General features: G+C 38.8%; 1 protein-coding gene across 5 annotated transcripts in view; it reads left to right on the top strand.

Annotated features, from left to right (window-relative positions):
• Positions 1–16,778, top strand: part of cep126 (centrosomal protein 126) — a 107,549-nt gene extending 90,771 nt beyond the window's left edge. For 2 of the 5 annotated variants that reach the window (XM_073043250.1, XM_073043248.1), the window contains exons 10-12: positions 8,558–8,770; positions 14,303–14,364; positions 14,962–16,778. In XM_073043250.1, coding sequence (XP_072899351.1) covers positions 8,558–8,770; positions 14,303–14,364; positions 14,962–15,096 — 410 coding nt within the window. In that variant the 3' untranslated portion in view covers positions 15,097–16,778. Of the gene's footprint in view, positions 1–8,557; positions 8,771–12,009; positions 12,209–14,302; positions 14,365–14,961 lie in introns of those variants that run through there. The other 3 variants (XM_073043249.1, XM_073043252.1, XM_073043253.1) reach the window with 3 other exon arrangements.
• Positions 16,779–19,811: the final 3,033 nt, after the last annotated feature.

Genomic DNA, 19,811 nt, shown 5'->3' with positions numbered 1-19,811 from the left:
TACCTGCGGTGTGGCCAACTCACTGAACATGCTATTCATGACTTTCTCAGCATCGCGGATGCTCCAGTATGAATCCAATCGCAGCTCCAGACGCTCAATGCAGTCTGCCAGAAGCTGCAGTTGGACACACTTCCTGCACACATAGTCGTCAGGGACACTGGAAGTATCCCTGATTTCCCACATGCTGCAGGATGAACAAACCATGGGGCCGATCTCAGCTTGCCTCAACTTTTGAAACTTTCTCCTTTGAAAGGAACTTACCCGGCCTTACCTCACTTGGCGTGAAGCTCGTCCTCAGCCTCTTCTCGTCGAAGCCTCTCGAGTCAAAGCCTCAAATCTCCACTCCTTCACTGGCCCACTCACTCACTGGCCACTTTCCATTTGGAATGTTTCTATAAGATCCCCTTCTCATTCTCCTATACTCCAGGGAATACAGCCCAAGGGCTTCCAGACATTCCTCATACAGTAACCCTTTCATTTCTGGAATCTTCTCTGAACACTCTCCAATGTCTGTATATCCTTTCTAAAATAAGGAGCACAAAACTGCACACAATACTCCAAGTGTGGTCTCATCAGTGCCTTATAGAGCCTCAACATCACACCCCTGCTCTTATATTCTATACCTCTAGAAATGAATGCCAACATTGCATTTGCCTTCTTCACCACCCACTCAATCTGGAGGTTATCCTTTAGTGTATCCTACACAAGGACTCCCAAGTCCCTTTGCATCTCTGCGTTCTGAATTCTCTCCCCATCTAAATAATAGTCTGCCCATTTATTTCTTCCACCAAAGTGCATGACCATATACTTTCCAACATTGTATTTCATCTGCCACTTCTTTGCCCATTCCCCTAAACTCTCTAAGTCTCTCTAAAGGCTCTCTGTTTCCTCAACACTAGATGCTCCTCCACCTATCTATGTATCATTGGCAAATTTAGCCACAAGTCCACTAGTACCATTGTCCAAATCATTGACATACATCGTAAAAAGCAGCGGTCCCAATATCAACCCCTGTGGAACTCCACTAGTACCAGCGGCCAGCCAGAATAGGATCCCTTTATTCCCACTCTCTGTTTTCTGCCAATCAGCCAATGCTCCACCCATGCTAGTAACTTCCCTGTAATTCCATGGACTCTTACCTTGCTAAGCAGCCTCATGTGTGGCACTTTATCAAAGGCCTTCTGAAAATCCAAGTACACCACATCTACTACATCTCCTTGTAATTTCCTCAAAATATTTCAGTAGATTTAGATTAGATTAGACTATGAGGACACTCAGTCCTCGTGTACTGTCATTTAGTAATGCATGCATTAAGACATGATACAATGTTCCTACAGTATGATATCACAGAAACACAAGACAGACCAAGACTAACTGACAAAAACCACATAATTATAACATATAGTTACAACAGTGCAAAGCAATACCATAATTTGATAAGAGCAGACCACGGGCACGGTAAAAAAAAGTCTCAAAGTCCCCAACAGCCCATCATCTCGCGCAGATGGTAGAAGGAAGAAAAACTCTTCCTGCCATGCACCTCCAGCGCCGCAAAACTTCCCGATGCAGCCTCTGGAAGCACCCGACCACAGCCAACTCTGTCTGTACGAAAACTTCGAGCCTCCGACCAGTCCTCCGACACTGAGCACCATCTCTGCCGAAGGCTTCGACCCCGGCCCCGGCCGCCAAGCAACAGGCAAAGCCGAGGATTCGGGGCCTTCCTCTTCCAAGATTTTTTGATTACACAGTAGCAGCGGCAGCGAAACAGGCATGTCAGAAGTTTCACCAGATGTCCCTCCGTGCTTCTCACGTCTGTCCCCATTAAATCAGGATTGTGCACGACATCCTACTTAACAGATGACAGATATTCATCCTGGAGTGGCCGCACGCGCGACTGTCGCACCGCCATCTTCTCACCACAAGTAGGTTAGTCAGGCAGGATTTTCCTTTCAGGAAACCATGCTAGCTTTGGCTTATCTTGTCATGTGCCTCCAGGTTCTCCAAAATCTCATCTCTAACAATTGATCCCAACAACATTCCAACCACTGATGTCAGGCTAACAGGTCTATAGTTTCCTTTCTGCTGCCTCCTACCCTTCTTAAATAGCGGGGTAACATTTGCAATTTTCCAGTTATCCGGTACAGTGCCAGAATCTATTAATTCTTGAAAGACCATTGTTAATGCCTCTGTAATCTCTCCAGCTACTTCCTTCAGAACCCAAGGCTGCATTCCATCAGGTCAAGGTGATTTATCTACCCTCAGATCATTAAGCTTCCTAAGCACCTTCTCAGTCATAATTTTTACTGCACATACTTAACTTCCCTGACACTCTTGCATGTCCAGTATAATGCAAATGTCTTCCACTGTGAAGACTGACGCAAAATACGCATTCAGTTCCTCTGCCATCTCTGCGACTCTCATTACAATATCTCCAGTGTCATTTTCTATTGGTCCTATGTCTACCCTCAACTCTCTTTTATCCTTTATATACTTAAAAAAGCTTTTAGTATCTTCCTTGATATTAGTTGCTAGCTTTCTTTCATCATCCATCTTCTCCTTCTTAATGACCTTCTTAGTTTCCTTCTGCAAGTTTTTAAAGGTTTCCCGATCCTCTATCTTCCCAACTAGCTTTGATTTCCTTGTATGCCCTCTCTTTTACTTTTACTTTGGCTCTGACTTCACTTGTCAGCCATGGTAGTGTCCTACTTCCATTCGAAAATTTCGTATTTGAAATATATCTGACTTGCACTTCCCTCATTTTTCACTGAAACTCCAGCCATTTCTGCTCTGCTGTCCTTCTTGCTAGAGTCCCTTTCCAGTCAACCTTGGCCAGTTCCGTTCTTATGCCATTGTAATTTCCTTTATTCCACTGAAATACCAACACATTGGAATTTAGTTTCTCCTTTTCAAATTTCAAAGTGAACTCGATCATATTGTTCCCCAAGGGTTCCTTTAACCTTAAACTCTCTTATCACCTCTGGATCATTGTACAATACACAATCCAGCATAGCCAATCCCCTAGTGGGCTCAACAACAAGCTATTCTGAAAAGCCATCCCTTAGACATACTACAAATTCTCTCTCTTGAGGTCCAGTACTGGCCTGGTTTTCCCAATCCACTTTCATGTTAAAATCCCCAACGATTATCATGACATTGCCCTTCTGACACGCCTTTTCTATCTCCTGCTGTAATTTGTAATCCACGTCCTGGCTGCTGTTTGGAGGCCTGTATACAACAGCTGTAAGGGTCCTTTTACCCTTGTCATTTCTTAACTCAACCCTTTCTAATGATATAATATTATTTCTTATACACAAGGCCACACCATCTCTTCTGCCTATTAATCTACCTTTCTGATACACCATATATCCTTGTACATTCAGCTCCCAATGGCAGCCATCCTTTAGCCAAGTCTCAGAGATGGCCACAACATCATACTTGCCAATCTATAGCTGAATATCAAGATCGTCCTTTTTATTTCTTATGCTGCGTGCATTCAAATATAACACTCTCAGTCCAGTATTTGTTGCTTTCTGTTTTAACTGCACCACTTCTCTGTTGCACACTATCTTTGATTTAATTCTGTTTTCTGCTTCCTCAGCCCTATCACTCCGGTTCGCATTTGTGGAGATAACATACTGTTTACATCTATGAACGTCAGAGGATATTAGATGAGGATTTGCTCAAAAGAATATTCGTAAAAAATGAAAGAGCCCAGAAATAAGTAAGATCATGATAAATAATTGGAGTGGAGTACAAGATAAAGTATAGAAATAAAAAAAAAATCTCTGATTTGCAGACTTTGATATTTGCATTCCACTGATATCTGTACTAAGGCAATGAGTGGGAATAAAAGGATCCTTATCTGGTTGGCTGCCAGTGACTAGTGGTGTCCGCAGGGATCAGTGTTGGGACCGCTTCTTTTAATGCTGTTTGTGAATGATTTAGATGATGGAGTAGATGGCTTTGTTGCCAAGTTTGCAGATGATACAAAGATCGGTGGAGTGGCAAGTAGCGTTGAGGATACAGGTAGGCTGCAGAAGGATTTAGATAGTTTAGGGGAATGGGCAAGAAAGTGGCAGAATGAAATACAATGTTGGAAAATGCATGGTCATGCACTTTGGTAGTAGAAATAAATGTGCAGACTATTCCCTAAATGGAGAAAATCCAAAAATCTGAGAAACAATGAGAGTTGGGAGTCCTTCTGCAGAATACCCTGCAGGGTAGCTTGCAGGTAGAGTCAGTGGTGAGGAAGGTAAGTGCAATGTTAGCATTCATTTCAAGAAGTCTAGAATACAAGAGCAGGGATTTGATGCTGAGGCTTTATAAGGCACCGGTGAAGCATCACCTTAACTATTGTGAAAAGTTTTGGGCTTCTCATCTAAGAAAAGACTTGCCGGCATTGGAGAGAGTTCAGGGATTCACAAGGATGATTTCGGGAATGAAAGGGTTATCATATGAGGAATGTTTGATAGCTCTGGGTCTGTACTCACTGGAATTTAGAAGGATAAGGGGGGGATCTCATTGAAACCTTTTGAATATTGAAAAGCCTAGACAGAGTAGATGTGAAAAGGATGTTTCCCATGGTGGGGGAGTCTAGACAAGAGGGCACAGCCTCAGGATAGAGGGGTGTCCATTTAAAACAGATGCAGAGAAATTTCTTTAGGCAGAGGGTGGTGAATTTGTGGAGATTTGTTGTTGGGTGTATTTAAGACAGAGCTAGATAGGTTCTTATTGGACATGGCATCAAAGGTTTATGAGGAGTTTATGGGGAAGGCCGGGGAGTGGGGCTGAAGAGGGAAAAAGAAGGATCAGTCATGTTTGAATGGTGGAGCAGACTCGATAGGCCAAATGACCTAATTCTGTTCCGATGTCTTATGGTCTTAAAGCACTGCTTTGCAGAGAAATACACCAATTTTGTATTAAGGCTTTCCATCACCTAGGAGGCCCAAGGCATCATGCACAACATATTAGTACTTACAAAAGAAAATATGCATTAAGACTTTTTCCCTGCAGTCTCCCATCATTCTGGACAATATATATTGCAGATGAAGCCTGTTGGGCAGCAGGTTGTGGGTAGTGAGGCAAGACAATTTTAAGTGGAACTGTGGAAGAGACGCTGTAGGAATGCCTTAAGTTAGAATGAAAAGGAAAGCTAACTGCAGAAATTAGCATTGGGTGTTTGAGAAAGGGGAGAATCATTAACAAAGAAAAGTTAAAGAAGCATTCCACTTGGATAAAGGTAGACACTGCTAATACACCAGCAGCAGCCCAGCAGGGTAAAGCCATTTACCCAAGGCTGAAGTAGGCCTCAGCTTTTACGCTAAGACCTGTTTCAGTGTCAGGGATAGAGAGATTCGATGGAGAAGATACAGAGAACTCGTTTCCTCTGTTGGAAGAGGCCAAAGCAATGGAGAAGTGATGGCATTATGAATGAGGAAACTCATCTGAGCCTCATGAAATGACTGCTGCTCCATGAAGGCAATGTTTCAACAAATCTAGGAATGTATTTATAAACGCCTGTAAAGATTAGCAGATGCTCTGGCACCTTAACTGCACCAGTCAAATTTTGTTGCTGAACTTCTGATAGCAGATGTCTTGAGTTTTCACTACAACATTTAAACACTGACTTCTGTTGTGCTACGCGATGGTTAGCCTCTGCATGCATAGAAATTGAGATAATCCATGCTGGAAGGAATGGGTTAAGGCTCCAGGTATAAGTTTAAAGATTTACACCCCTCCTACTATCATCCTTGACGTTTTATATGTTTCTAGCAGAACTACCAATGAACAGCTATTTACATAAATGTGCATTCATCCTTTGCATGTAGATTGCTCATCAAACTAATCTTCTGAGCTAACTAGAATGGAACAGGTGTGCAGCCTAACAATTCAGACTAGATTCAGACTACATTTTCCCTCTACCTGGATTACAAGCCACATACTTGGTGAGAAAGCATATGCAGAGTAGACCTCTACATCACCCTCTACAAGATGTGAAATCCAGTGTCTAAGCTGGTTGATTGCAAATGTTAGTTCTGGTCACCTCATTATAGGAAGGATGTGGAAGCTATGGAGAGGGTGCACAGGAGATTTACCAGGATGTTGCCTGGATTGGAGAACAAGTCATATGAAGCAAGGTTAGCAGAGCTGGGACTTTTCTCTTTGGAGCGTAGAAGAATGAGAGGGGACTTGATAAAGGTCTAAAAGATTATGAGAGGCATAGATAGGGTGGATAGTCAGTACCTGTTTCCCAGGGCACAATAGCAAACACCAGAGGGCATATGTACAAAATTAAGGGAGGGAAATTTAGGGGAGACATCAGGGATAAGTTTTTTACACAGAGGGTTGTGAGTGCCTGGAATGACTTGCCAGGGATGGTGGTGGAGGCTAAAACATTAGGGGTATTTAAGAGCCTCTTGGACAAGCACATGGATGAAAGAAAAATGGAGGGTTATGGGGTAGTGTGGGTTTAGTACATTTTTTAGGGATTATATGGGTCAGCACAACATGGAGGGCTGAAGGGCCTGTACTGTGCTGTAGTGTTCTATGGTTCTATAGACAGAATGACAACATGTTTTCTTGTTGCTCAACAGCAGTTCCTTAGCCAGGCAAGATTTTTTGGGTATCCAAAAGAAAAAAATAGTTTAAAGGTATAATTGAGAATTAGTCAAATGACCATGCTTGCACTCTACGCAGCTTGTAAGTCAAAGTGGGTTATATAAAGGATAAATGACAGAGAATACACAAGAAAATAAAATATAGTATTTATCTATTTAACTTAGCTTAGTAGTACTATTTGAATAAAACATTAAAAAAAGAAAGCTGTCATTGCTTAAAACTAAAACTAGGAATCTAAATGATATTATCAAGAGAGTTAACACTTTAAAATTCTTTTCTTTCTGTCTTTTTTGATCAAAATATGTTATTACATTTTACACCAATATATCTTCTTTCTTCCCATTTCTGTAGCTGGGCTTTAAATGTCACTTTATATGATATTATAAATAGAAGTGGAATTGGAAAATCTAGTAAATTGAACTGAAGTTGCAAGACGTCCTTATTGATGGGATCAGCAATGGAAAGCTGAGCGTTCAAGTTCCTGGGTGTCAATATCTTTGAAGACCTGTCCTGGGCCCAACATACTGATGCAATTGCAAAGAAGGCATGCTAGCAGCTGTATTTCATGAAGAATTTAACAAAATTTGGTATGGCACCAAAGACTCTAGAAAATTTCTGCAGATGTTCCATTGAGAGCATTCTAACTGGTTGCATCACTGTCTGATATGCAGGGGCCACTACACAGGATCAGAAGAAGCTGAAGAAGTTTGCAAGCTCAGCCTACTCCATCCTAGGTACTGGCCTTCCTAGCATTGAGCCCATCTTCAAAAAGATGCCATCCATCATTACGGATCCCCATCATCCGCTCTCTTCTCATTGTAGAGGAAGTACAATGTGCCTGAAGACACACACTCAACATTTGAGGAACAACTTCTTCAACTTTGCCATCAGATTTTTGAATGGATTATTAACTAACCCATGAATACTACCTCACTACTTTTGCTCTTTCTTTGTACTACTTATTTCATTATTTTTTAAATACAGCAGATTCTGGTTAATTGGAACATTGGAAATCGGGCGGCCACTTAATTGGGACAGAGAACAAAACTTAATTGAGAACATAGCCTGGATTCCTTTCACTGCTGAGCAACAACTGGAGTGTGTAGTAGTTCAGGGTTGAAACATTCCATGAAGGTTGGGCACCACCTGACACCTTCTGCTTCTGGCCAAAGGCTATGGTTACCTCATCAGATAACTGAGGAGAGCATCCCTGTGTATGATGCAAGGACACTATGCCACTTAACTGAGACAGGACACTTGCTGAAATTTCTAACTAGCATCAGTAGCATATGCTTATGTGGCCATTTAACACTACACCATGCTTAGAGTGAAGAGTTTTTAAATTGCGTCAGTTGTGCGTGTTTGTGTTCTGAAATCAGTGAGTTTGTCATTGATAGTTGGTGAGAAGTAAGCAGTAAGGCAATTTAGAACTGTTTCGCTCACTGAATTAAGCATTTTGACTTAGAGATGCCAGAAACAGCCGGGAGTGAAAATGAAATGACTTCACTACTTCAACAAGTTAGAAACTACAAAGAATTTGAAGTACTGACAATCATCTTGGAATTTGCAATGAAAATGAAGATTTGGAGGATACAATCATCAAAAGCATTATATGAAGGCAGTCCATTATCTGCACTAGGTGTCTGTGCTGATTTTATTCTTTTACAGTTAATCAAAAAGTCACAGCAGCATACACGGGAAGAATTCCTTTGTCAATAACAATTAGGAATTAATACACAGTTTTATATTGTTAGTGTTATAGTGTAATTTGTTCCATTTTTCATTCAAATACATAATTTGTTACTCAGTTAAACTGAAGTTTGTCTTTTTTTGCACATTTTAACTACTTCCATGCTGTGGTAAAACAACAAATCTCATGACATCTTTCAGTGATAATATACCCAATTCTGAGTCTCATTCTGAATGTTTCTCTTCTCAGCAGTTTCAGAAAGCACCAAACAGTTTATGTTAGCAGAAAATCTCGTAGAAACATCTGCTGTGGATACTGACATCCTGGCTGCTATGGACTCATTAAAAACACAGCAACATGCCTTCCTTGAAAACAAAGTACAGCAATCAGGCCTCAGTGCACTGTCCTTTGAAGAAAAGAAACTTCTTCAGTCATTAGATCGCCTCAACCAAAGACTGAAGTGTAAGTGAGCAAACGCAAGAGTTTCTGGCCTCGGTGGAAAATGGAGTGCTATCTTTGAGTTAAAATTCTTTTGAGTGTTTGTACTTTGTTTGCATGTTTTGTTTTAGAGATTGCAGTTTCATATTTTAATTTTATCATTAAAATTCCAAGATGTTCGTTTGCAACTGAAAAAAATTGAATTTTGTCCCAGTACATTCTGTCTTTAGAAGTCAAGCCATAATAGTTCCAGTTAGTTGTTATCTCCTTACTCTTTTCTCATTCATCAGGAAAATAACAACATTGTTGATGATAGCTAATTGTTTATTATTTACACTTACCAACAATAAATCAAAAACAGAAATGCAGAAGATATTCAGCAAGACTGGCAGCACTGATAGAGAGAAAAACAGAATCACCATTCTATCATTAGCCGATTTCTCATTCCACAAGTGCTGTCTCATCTGGTGAACATTTCCAAGAGTTCAATTTTAAAAATATGTAGTTTTATTGCATTTGTGACATTAATCCATAAGTATTTCACTGCTGCTCAGTTTGAGTTCCAGCCAGATCATTTGGGATTTAGATCTCACCCCAAGCTTAAACCAGATATGGACAATAAAACCAAAAAACAAACATAAATATAGAGGGGCTGCCAATGGTGTTAAGGAAGCATTTGTCTGAGTGTAGCAATGAAGAGTAGCAGTAGAAATTGAAATCAATTCAGAACAAAATAAAATGTCAAATTGAGTCACATTCAGCATAAAATAAATTCACATTGAAAACCAGTCATCGTATCCCTACTACATTATTACAGAAGTTACTCAGGCTACTGTTTTTGGCCTAACAGCTGTTTCATCAAAAATATTCTTTCTACCATAGTTTTCACAAAGGAGATGCAGTAATTATGCAGTTTTCAGTTCCATGACAAATTCCTTAATTAATTAAGATCTTCTTACCCATATGTGAATAGATCTGGACAACATTAAATCTTTTTTGATTAAAACTAAGTAAAACTATCATAAGTAAAGTGCCAAGCGATGATCATTTCCAACTGACTGTCAAGGATCCTATTCAATGCATTCAAAATAATTACTATCGCGAAATTCCCATCATCAACATCCTGCTGAACCACCATTGACTGGAAACTTAACCTGACCAGGTACAGACTTAGTATACTGTTATATTTGTTCTTTAACAAACACAAACTTTGTGTGAGTTTCCAAACGCTAGAACATATCTTATATACAGATTCACAGAATGACTTCAGCTCGATCACATTTTACTCCACACACTCCAGTCCACGAAGAGCATATGTGTGTGTGTGTGTGTGTGTGTGTGTGTGTCTGTGTTGTTCACCAACATCATTTCCAGTTCTGGATGAACCACCCGCAATGCACACTGGGAAATGAAGTTCTTTATTATGTACAGACATAATAACACATCTTCCCCCCTTTAACGAAAACAAACACAATAGTATGCTCTCATAAACCTGTGAGACATGTTAACTTCAATTGTAATAAGCAAATACAGTCCCTTTATTCATTCAACCACTCTTGATTCATCTCTGTGATGGCTTAATGATCCCTTTTGGACTGCTATTTGTTTCCACAGATGTCTTGATTTTCTTTGCTGCATTAACGTCCATGTCCTTTTGTGAACTCTGATCTATGTGATAATTTATTTCACGTGTTGACTTATCTTCTGCTAAGATCCTATCTGTTCGGCTCTGTTCTTGTTCTTGCTGTATGACCATAATTTGCTCCCTATGCCTCATAATGGAGCCCTCGACTATATCCATGTTTTCAGTGAGTTTTTGCACTAATTCTAATTGAGACTGTCTCAATTCACTGAGCTCCTCCTTTTGGCTGCGTATCATAGATAGCAACTCCTCATGTTGGTTTGTGTTCCACTGAGTCTGTTATTCTGAGCTTCGGGTCTGTGTGGTCTCCAATCTTCCTTTTTATTTTTCCTCTTCAACTTCTGAGAGAATTATGGAGATATTTTTGATTTCTTATCTTCAACTGGAAGCTGATGAGAGACAGATTTTGAACCACAGCTGCTTGATGTGCAAACAAGACTAGCAACTTCTTCATCCCAATCACTCTGTTCAGCACTGGCATGCTGACTGTCATTTTGATGTAGCTGATATGGATGTCTATGGAAGGTGGAGTTCTTGTGCTTCTCTTGCATAACCTCTCTGGAGCTCTAATGGATGCTGTTATGAGTTTCTTGAGTTACATCAGGAAAGCATCCCAGTCCCTCAAAGACATCTGTAATTTATTGAGTGTTGCCTGGCTACCTTTGGTCTGCTAAGCCACTATGAAAACTCTTTTCAACAAGTTGTCCTTTTTACATGCACTCAGACCTAATATTGGCTGTACTCTCTTTTCTACAATCAGTAGCAGTGTCTTTAGGTGTTGTCCCTTGTGCTTGAAGGTCACTATACAGCCCCTTTTACAGGAACATTCTCTCCAGTGTAGCCTGTCACTTTTAATGTCACTGGTACATCTTGCTCTTTACTTTGAGAGTCTTGTAACGATCCACAAACCACAGATTCACCTGGGCTCAAGTATCAGTGATAGAATTACTGTCTCATCACAGTCACTGGATCAATCCATTCTGTCATATATGGTACCTGTAATAGCATGACAGAGGCTGAATAAACTATGGTGAGTCACTCACCTCCCAACGCCCTAAAGTCCTCTACATACAAGGCACAGGTTACAGGTGTGATTAAGTCCATATGGCTAGATAAGTGGAGCACCAGATATAATCAATTTGTCACCATTCTGAGAAAGGAGAGAAAGGATTCCATCAACCATTCTAAATACTATTGGCTTCACTATTAGTGTAGCCTAATTTCACTGTGAACTACATACAGAAATGCTGGAGGAACTCAGCAAGTCAGGCAGCATCTTTGGAGGGGAATGAACAGTCACATTGCGGATCAAGGTCCTTCATCAGATCCTGATGAAGAGTTCTGCTGAAGGGCCTTGCCCCAACTGTTTATTCCCCTCCATAGATTCTGCTTGATTTGCTGAGTTCCTCAGCATTGTGTGTGTGCTGCTTAAGATTTTCAGCATTGGCAGAATCTCTTACGCCCGCTGTGAACTATATCCCATTATTTTCAATCCAGTATATCACCAAGGATTCTGTAATTGCTCCTCACAAGCCTTCCACCTAGAATGACTAGGGCAAATAGGTACATTGAAACACTGCTACCTGAAAAATTATACATTCTTGTTCCTCATCATCTCTAGGTCAAAATCCCCTGGAACCAAGTATTCTCACAAGAAGAATTTCAGCTATTCATAAAGACCTCTACTTTCTGAAAGGCAGTTCAGGACGGGCATTTGATGCTGGCTTTACCAGCAGCATCTAGGTATAAACCCTGCCTTTGACTGACATTCAATAAACTACTTATCCCTATTGTCCAAAGTCTCTTAATTATTTGGAAGCAAAAGCCAATGATGTTTAGAATCCCTTAATAGTAAGTGCAACTTTAATTAGTAAACACGTAAAAAAATAGACTTATGTAAATTTCATGTATAGTAGTGTAAATTCTACAGATCAAGAAACTATACAGAGGATTCCAGTTAATTAGGACTAGTACATTTTGGCCCAATTATGTGGCTGCCAAAATTAGCCAAAGATTCATGGAAGTAGTTAAAAAGGTATAAAAAGAACAAACTGAGTAACAAATTATGTATTTAACTGAAATACAGAAAAATTAGAACACTACTAATATTACTACAGTACTATAAAAATGTGTATTAATTCCTAATATTTACCAAAGGAAGAAATCATCTATGTTGTGTTCTTTAAACTGTAAGTGAACAAACTCAATGCAGAAATGGGCTGCCTCCAAACAATGTTGTTGATGCTTACATCCTCCAAATCTTCATTTTCTCATTGTAATGTTCAAGATGATTGTTGGTACCTTCAAATTCTTCACAGTTTCTAACTTATTGAAATAGTGAAATAGTTTCATTTGCACTTCTGGTCATTATTAGCATCTCTAAACCTGAAAGCTTGAAACTGCAAAGAGCAAAACCGTTCTGAATTGTCTTACTGCTTATTTCTCACCAACCATCAGTGATAAAAATCACTGCTTTTTGAACACCAATGTATGCAAATGGCACCATTTAAAAATTGTTTGAAGCAGTGTTGTGTCTAACAGCCACACGAGTGCACGTGACTGACACTAGTTAGAAACAGTTTGGCAACTGTCTCCTGCCCCAATTAAGTGGCATGGTGTCCAAAATAACTGAAGAGAATCTCAGTTATTTTCTCGATTAGTTTTTGTTTTTATAAGAGTTGTCCCAAATAAGTGACTGCCCCGACTAATCGATGGCCCAATTAACTGGAATCCACTATATTTGCTTTTCATCAATATCTTTTAATGTTGCAGTGCACACTGGAAGAAAATGTTTTTAAAGGACATCAAGAATTGAATAATGTGCCACAATGAAAGCTTATGATAAACTTCACTAACTAATCGTATGTTGAGTTTTGGAAGGATTAATGAAGCCAGAATAAAATGGAGAAGCAAATAATTATGGACAGGAAATGGAGTTGGGGTAATTTGAGAGAACATAGCCATTAGTGAGGAACAATGGATAAGTAGACCAGAATAAGCGGACAAGGAGTGTTGAAGAGGATAGCAGACCAGAAGAACTTACAAATCTAGTAAAGCAAGGTGGAGGTAAGATTCTAAAGATGAAGGTGTTAACATCAACAGACTGGGAGAAACTACATTTTCACTAATTTTAGGTGCAGTGTTTAAAAAAGTAGTAAATTACTGTGACTTTAATAAGATTACAGTATTTAATTCCTTGTTAAAAATCCTGAGCTTAAATTTCAATGTTGGTTGGAATTTTCTCCAAATGGGGAAAGAGGCAGTTTCCTAGTTTGTGAATTTGTTGGATCATCTATAAGGAGTGAGTTGCGTCAATTGCAATGTGGTTGGAGAAAAGCATGTTAACCTCTATAACAGTCCCCTTAAGGGCATTTGTAGACACTGAAATTACCAACCTTACACATATACATCAGTGCTTACACCACACACACACTGCTAAAATGGTACAATTTATGATACTTTTGAGGGGACAAATGAACATAGAGGCCTGACTGTTGTGGTTATCTCATAAAGCAAAGTGATCTTTGAGGAGAGACCAAAGCTGTGGATCCTGAGTCCTTGCACCCAAACTGTCTTGATGGCCTGTCAGATACTGTCAAAGGTCTCAGAACTTTTAAATATCTCTGAGTTAAAATTAATATATGTAATTAAAACAGGAAAATTATTTAGAAATAATAGAGCAATACTGTAATTAATTTACTTCAATTACCTTAAGTTTACAAAAATTAATTAAAATTGTAGAGATAAAGAAAAATAAACGAATCACTTGCCTGCATTTGTCTTTTTGATCAGCCAAATGACTCTATTTAAATGAGTAGGATCACCACACGTGCTAGCCACGACTGCTTTAAAGCTTAGCATATTTGTGCATCACCCTGATCCAAACATTTTTTTTATTATCTGACATAATTTAGGTATCCAGGAAACTGTTGAAGCAAGTCCATGTAATGGTCTTCTTCAGATTCCATCTCCTTTTGTAAGTATGTTCACTGATGTTATTTCCTTTGCTAATTGTTTGTGCTAGTGCTGTGAAGTCTTGATCTAGCTGCAAACCTACAGTATGTCTGCACCATTTTAGTTGTACCTGTAGTTTTCTTTGAATGCTTCCTGCATATTTATCCAAAAAACAGGGTTGGATCTGTTTTACCTAGTGCTTATGGTGGGAAAAGAAAGCAGTAGTTAAGAAGAGAGAATACAGGTAGAGAATTAATTTTTGGCTTCCAATAGCTATGCTTATGCAACTTTTTTAATTACCATGCTAACAATGCAGTGTTATAATAGTCTATATAATGAACCATATAAAACCTGGTACTGAGTTACCTGATTTATAGCAATAATGATATCATCATTTTTGTTTTTCGAACAAACCAAAAGCCATTTTTGACAGATGGTCCTTATTATTTTCTCTTCTTTCCAATTTTTCCTACACTCATACAACACTATGAATTATTTTTTGTTTTAATGATTGGTAATGTTTCTTTGCTGATACTGTCATTCATTGTCTTTATGTGTGTGAATGCTCAAGAGTGATATTGTTAATTATGCAACATTCCTGGCAACATTTTTCTTTTAGATCACGCCATATGGTATTTCTAGCTCTGGGTGGAGACCAGTAAAAGCCATTTGTGGACCAGAAAATCATCACAATGTTACCGCTGATAATTATGCACAGATTCAGATGAAATACTCAAGAAACAAGACAAAATGATCATTCTAAATAGCTACACAAATTAATACACAGTGCTGTATCAACTTTATTCTGCAAAGAAAACTTTTAAATTGATACAAAGTTATTTTGTGTTTTATACAAAATGAAAGCTTCTATTAGTTGTTTAAAATTTGGTGACATTTAAAGTCATAAATATTATTAAGATTGGTTATCATATTTAATTCTAACCTTGTGGAAAAATAATAAAATTTGCCAGAGTAAGTGAACTGATTAAATCACAGTAAAATATTTTTCCTCCTTGCTGGTATCATTGTCATGGGATGATCAAATTGAATCTAGATTGTCAAACAGTAGGTGATAATGATGAATGAAACACTCGTAAATGTTAGGTAATAGGAAGTCACTGGTTAGTCTGTTTGCTTTAAGAGATAGTTATCTGGTGAGGGATGGGAAATGGGATTTGACTCCCGACATTCATTTTTTCTTTGGCCTCCTCCTCCTCATCATGGCTTCCTGTCCCAGTGTGTAGAATATGTGTATTCTGCTCTCCATCTCATCATTCATTCTTCATGTGGGAGAACCATCTCTTTCTACATACTGTAGCTGTTTGGAACTATGAAATTACTTTCTACCCCACCTCCTGCCATAATGTATCTCCCCTTTAAGAGATGTTGGACGAGGTTCAATGATCACTGTCTAGCTCCAAATGATGTTAACCATGTTCAAATTTTAAAACAGATGTATGTATAAACACTATAACCAGTAATGGGTGTTCTAGTGCTGTTTAGTCATTTCATTCTTTGGGCTTTTAAAGTGAGGTAATTTGCAAGATTATATTGTTGCTCTGCTGGAAAACAGGCATTTGGCCCAAAGTGAATGTGGCCAGTAAATATAAAAAGCAATGAGAATAAATATCTGTGGAATTAAAAGTTAAAGGACCGAGTAGTAATAGATTACAATGGGTGAATCCAAAGTCGTAGTGATTATACAAGAAAAGAGAAAGACTGAGAGAGCAAAAAGAAAGAGGGAAAAGAATAAGATGAATTAAAACAAGTTAAATTTATCAGTCTAGAAATTCATTCTGCTTAAAACTTTCTTTTCTGGTGCAAATGCAATTCTATAAATGACTCTTGAGAATGAAAGCCAGCTGAAGTTCTAAACATTAGCTGAAATGAGAGTAATGATTTCAGCTTCAAATTTGTACAATGCATAAAATGATATAAATCATTATTTCTCTCATCAGTTATTGTCTCTTGTCTCTCCCTTGTGGTGGTGCAGTGTTTGTGTCTCTCTGTCCTCTATTTTTGTTTTGCTTAGTTGATATACTCTATGGCAAAGCTGAGATGGAGACATATATCTACAAAGTTTGTAGTTTTTCCCTATGACATAGGTTTTCTAAGTCCTTGCAGCTTGAGCCGTAATTAAATAATTTTGGCTCAATGGCAAATTATTCAACAGTTTTCAGCTAATGGGATGGGACAAAGAATTTGAATTTTTTTTAACACTCTTTGAAATACTTCTTGAGCATGTGTATCTATGTGAATATGTGAATTTTGTTCCATTTCATTATGACATACAGTAAATATTCATGAACAAGGATGTTTTATATTTTATTAATTATGTGAACATTTTAATGACAATATTGTAATGCTGTATATTTGAATTGGCTTTATTACTTACATCCTTCACATACATGAGAAGTAAAGATCTTTCCATCTCCATCTAAATGTGCATTGTGTAATTTATAGTCATTTGTAATAAATAGTAAGTATAGCATTGAAATACAATTGTATCAGTGTGAATTAATCAGTCTGATGGCCTGGTGGAAGAAGCTGTCCCAGAGCCTATTGGTCCTGGCTTTAATGCTGCCGTACCATTTCCCAGATGGTAGTAGCTGGAACAATTTGTGGTTGGGGTGACTCGGGTCCCCAGTGATCCTTTGGGCCCTTTTTACACACCTGTCTCTGTAAATTTTTGAAATCACTAAAATGTACAGTGGAGTAGCTATAAAATCAAATGTAAGTGTATGCATTTTACAATACATAAGCTTGGATTTCTTTCAACATTACATTTTAGTCCTTTGCCACAGCACTTTATATTGATCCTGACTACAAACTTTGATTAAATGTTGTGACTGTGCCTTTGTACATTGTCTTCAATATGAAACTTGTAATATTTATTCAGTAATTACTCAATTACATAGACCTGCCTGAAGGCAGTTTTATTTTTTTTAATCACTAATTTTTATTGCAACACCAGCAAATTACATTCAATGCAACTGGTTGCCGATTACATTTTAACTGTTTAACCAAGCCACCACCCAACCCTCATCCCCATCCCCCTTTCCACCCCTCTCTCTCCCCTCCCACCCCTCTCCCCTCCACCAACCAACTGAATAGTAGTGCATACACAGATAGAGCATTCCTATTTTAACAGAAGATCTTTTAAGCTAGATATCAAATTTGTCCACATTAAGATAGTGTTTGGTCACGCATCATTTACTCTTGCTGATGATAATTCCAGGTAAGAAATGTCCAAAAATCTCTGAAGCTAGTGAGTACTTGAAATATCATGGGGAGGTTTCCAACGCTGGACTACAATCTTCTTAGCTGCAGTCAAGCCTGCCAGCCAGATTTTGCGTGTTTTTTCAGTAAAGGAAAGGTGGGAGTCATCATTTAGAAGATGTACAGTGGGGTCCATTGGTAATTGTACCCCCATTAGTTCTGTAAGAGTACTGATAACCTTCCCCCACAAACCAAAAACCCCTGGACATTCCCATACAACATGTATAAAAGAGCCAATGGTGCCGTGGGGGCAAAATGAGCAACATAGGTCAGGAACCAGTCCCATTTGATGTCTAATTCTCAGTGTTAGATATGCTCTATGACAAAATTTCAAGTGTATATACCGATGATTTGGGTTTTTAGAAGCACCGGCAACATTATCCCAAATCGCATCCCAGTCTAAGTCTTGTCCCAATTCAGATATGTCCCTATCCCAACCTTTCATTCCTGTTGTGGTCAAGGCAGTTTTACTTTTGACAATTTTTATCATTCTCTGAAATGCAGTTTTCTTACTTATGTTATTTTTAATTAAACTGTACAATTACTTTCTGAAGCTGCATTGACAACATCCACGTAACTGTCGTGTCTCCCTTGTAAAAGATAAAATAAGTTCTGAACAGGAAATTGGATCCTAAAGATACTTAGAGTTACTTTGACAGCATAATTACCTGGTGCTTATTCAAATTTTATCATATATGCACATACATTTAGACAAACACATTATAAACTAGATTTGTAATCTGGCAAAAGTAAGTTATGATAGAATTCATAACTAATTTCCATAAAAGCAGCAGTTATATTCTTACTTTATATATACCTGGCTTGACATAATAGATCCATTTGTGAACAATGCTATATTTTTCATAAGCTAAAGAACAAAGACAACACAAGCATTTCCTCTGGCAGACCTACTCCTTTCACTAAACGGAATCAACCTGTTGACTTTTTTCCCATTTACATTGAAAACATTGCTGACAGCTTTTAAAGAAATGATTTTATTTTATTTTTAGGTGCACTGTCAAAATTTGCTTTGTTTGCCATTCTGTTGGATCAAGTCAAATCACTGGAATTATCCCATTTACAAACCGATAACTGCAGGACAATGCCTAATAATAATAAATGTATATTGTAGTAATAATAAATACACTGTTTCAGATACCTTTGAGGGGTTGACCTATGGGGGTTGGAGCTGCAGAGACCGGGTCTCTAGCACTGAGTATGGTGCTGTGGCTCAGAAGGGAAGGGAGGAGTAAAGGAATATAGCAGTACTGATAGGGGATTCCATAGTTAGAGGAGTAGACATGAAATTCTGTGGATGCAGTAGAGACACCCGAATGCTATGTTGCCTCCCAGGTGTCAGAGTCAGGGTAGTCTCGGATTGGGTTCACAATATTCTAAAAGCTAAAGGTGGAGGGTGAGCAGCCAGAAGACTTAGAGGTCTTGAAGAGAGAATCAGGGGAGCTAGATAGCTGAAATGCAGGACCTCCAGGGTAGTAATCTCTGGATTGTTACCTGTGCCACAGGCCAGTGAGGGTAAGAATAGGATGATTTGGCAGATGAATGCATGACTGAGAAACTGGAGCAAGGGGCAGAGATTCAGATTTCCAGATCATTGGGATCTCTTCTGGGGAAATTATGACCTGCACAAAAAGGGACGGGTTACAGGGGACCAATGTCCTTGCAGGCAGGTTTGCTATGCTGTTGAGGAGGGTTTAAACAAATTTGGCAGAGGGATGGGAACTGGAGTGATATGGCTGAGTTTATAAACAGAGGCAGTGCATAGTGAGGCTGCCAGTAAGGACAGGTGGAAGATAGAGCAAAATTACAGTCAGTGGGACGATTTGCAGTGTAAAAGGGGGACAAAATCAAAAAGGACGATGGATACAGGATTGAAGGTGTTATATTTGAATCCCTATATGGAATAAGGTAAGTGATCTTGTAGCGCAGTTAGAAATTGGCAGGAATGATGTTGTGGCCATCACTGAGTTGGTGGCTGAAAGGAGATCATAGTTGGGAGTTTAGCATCCAAGGATTGTATGTATCAGAAGGACAAGCAGGTTGGCAGAGGGTTTGGGGTGGCTCTGTTGGTAAAAAGTGATATCAAATCCTTAAAGAGAGGTGACATAGGATCGTAAAATGTAGGGTCCTTGATAGCAGAGTTATGAAACTGCAAGGGTAAAAAGACCCTGA

The sequence above is a fragment of the Hemitrygon akajei genome, chromosome 4 (assembly GCF_048418815.1).
Source record: "Hemitrygon akajei chromosome 4, sHemAka1.3, whole genome shotgun sequence".
Lineage (NCBI taxonomy): Eukaryota > Metazoa > Chordata > Chondrichthyes > Myliobatiformes > Dasyatidae > Hemitrygon > Hemitrygon akajei.
Note: the sequence above shows the minus strand (reverse complement) of the source record. Positions and strands in the feature narration are given on the sequence as shown.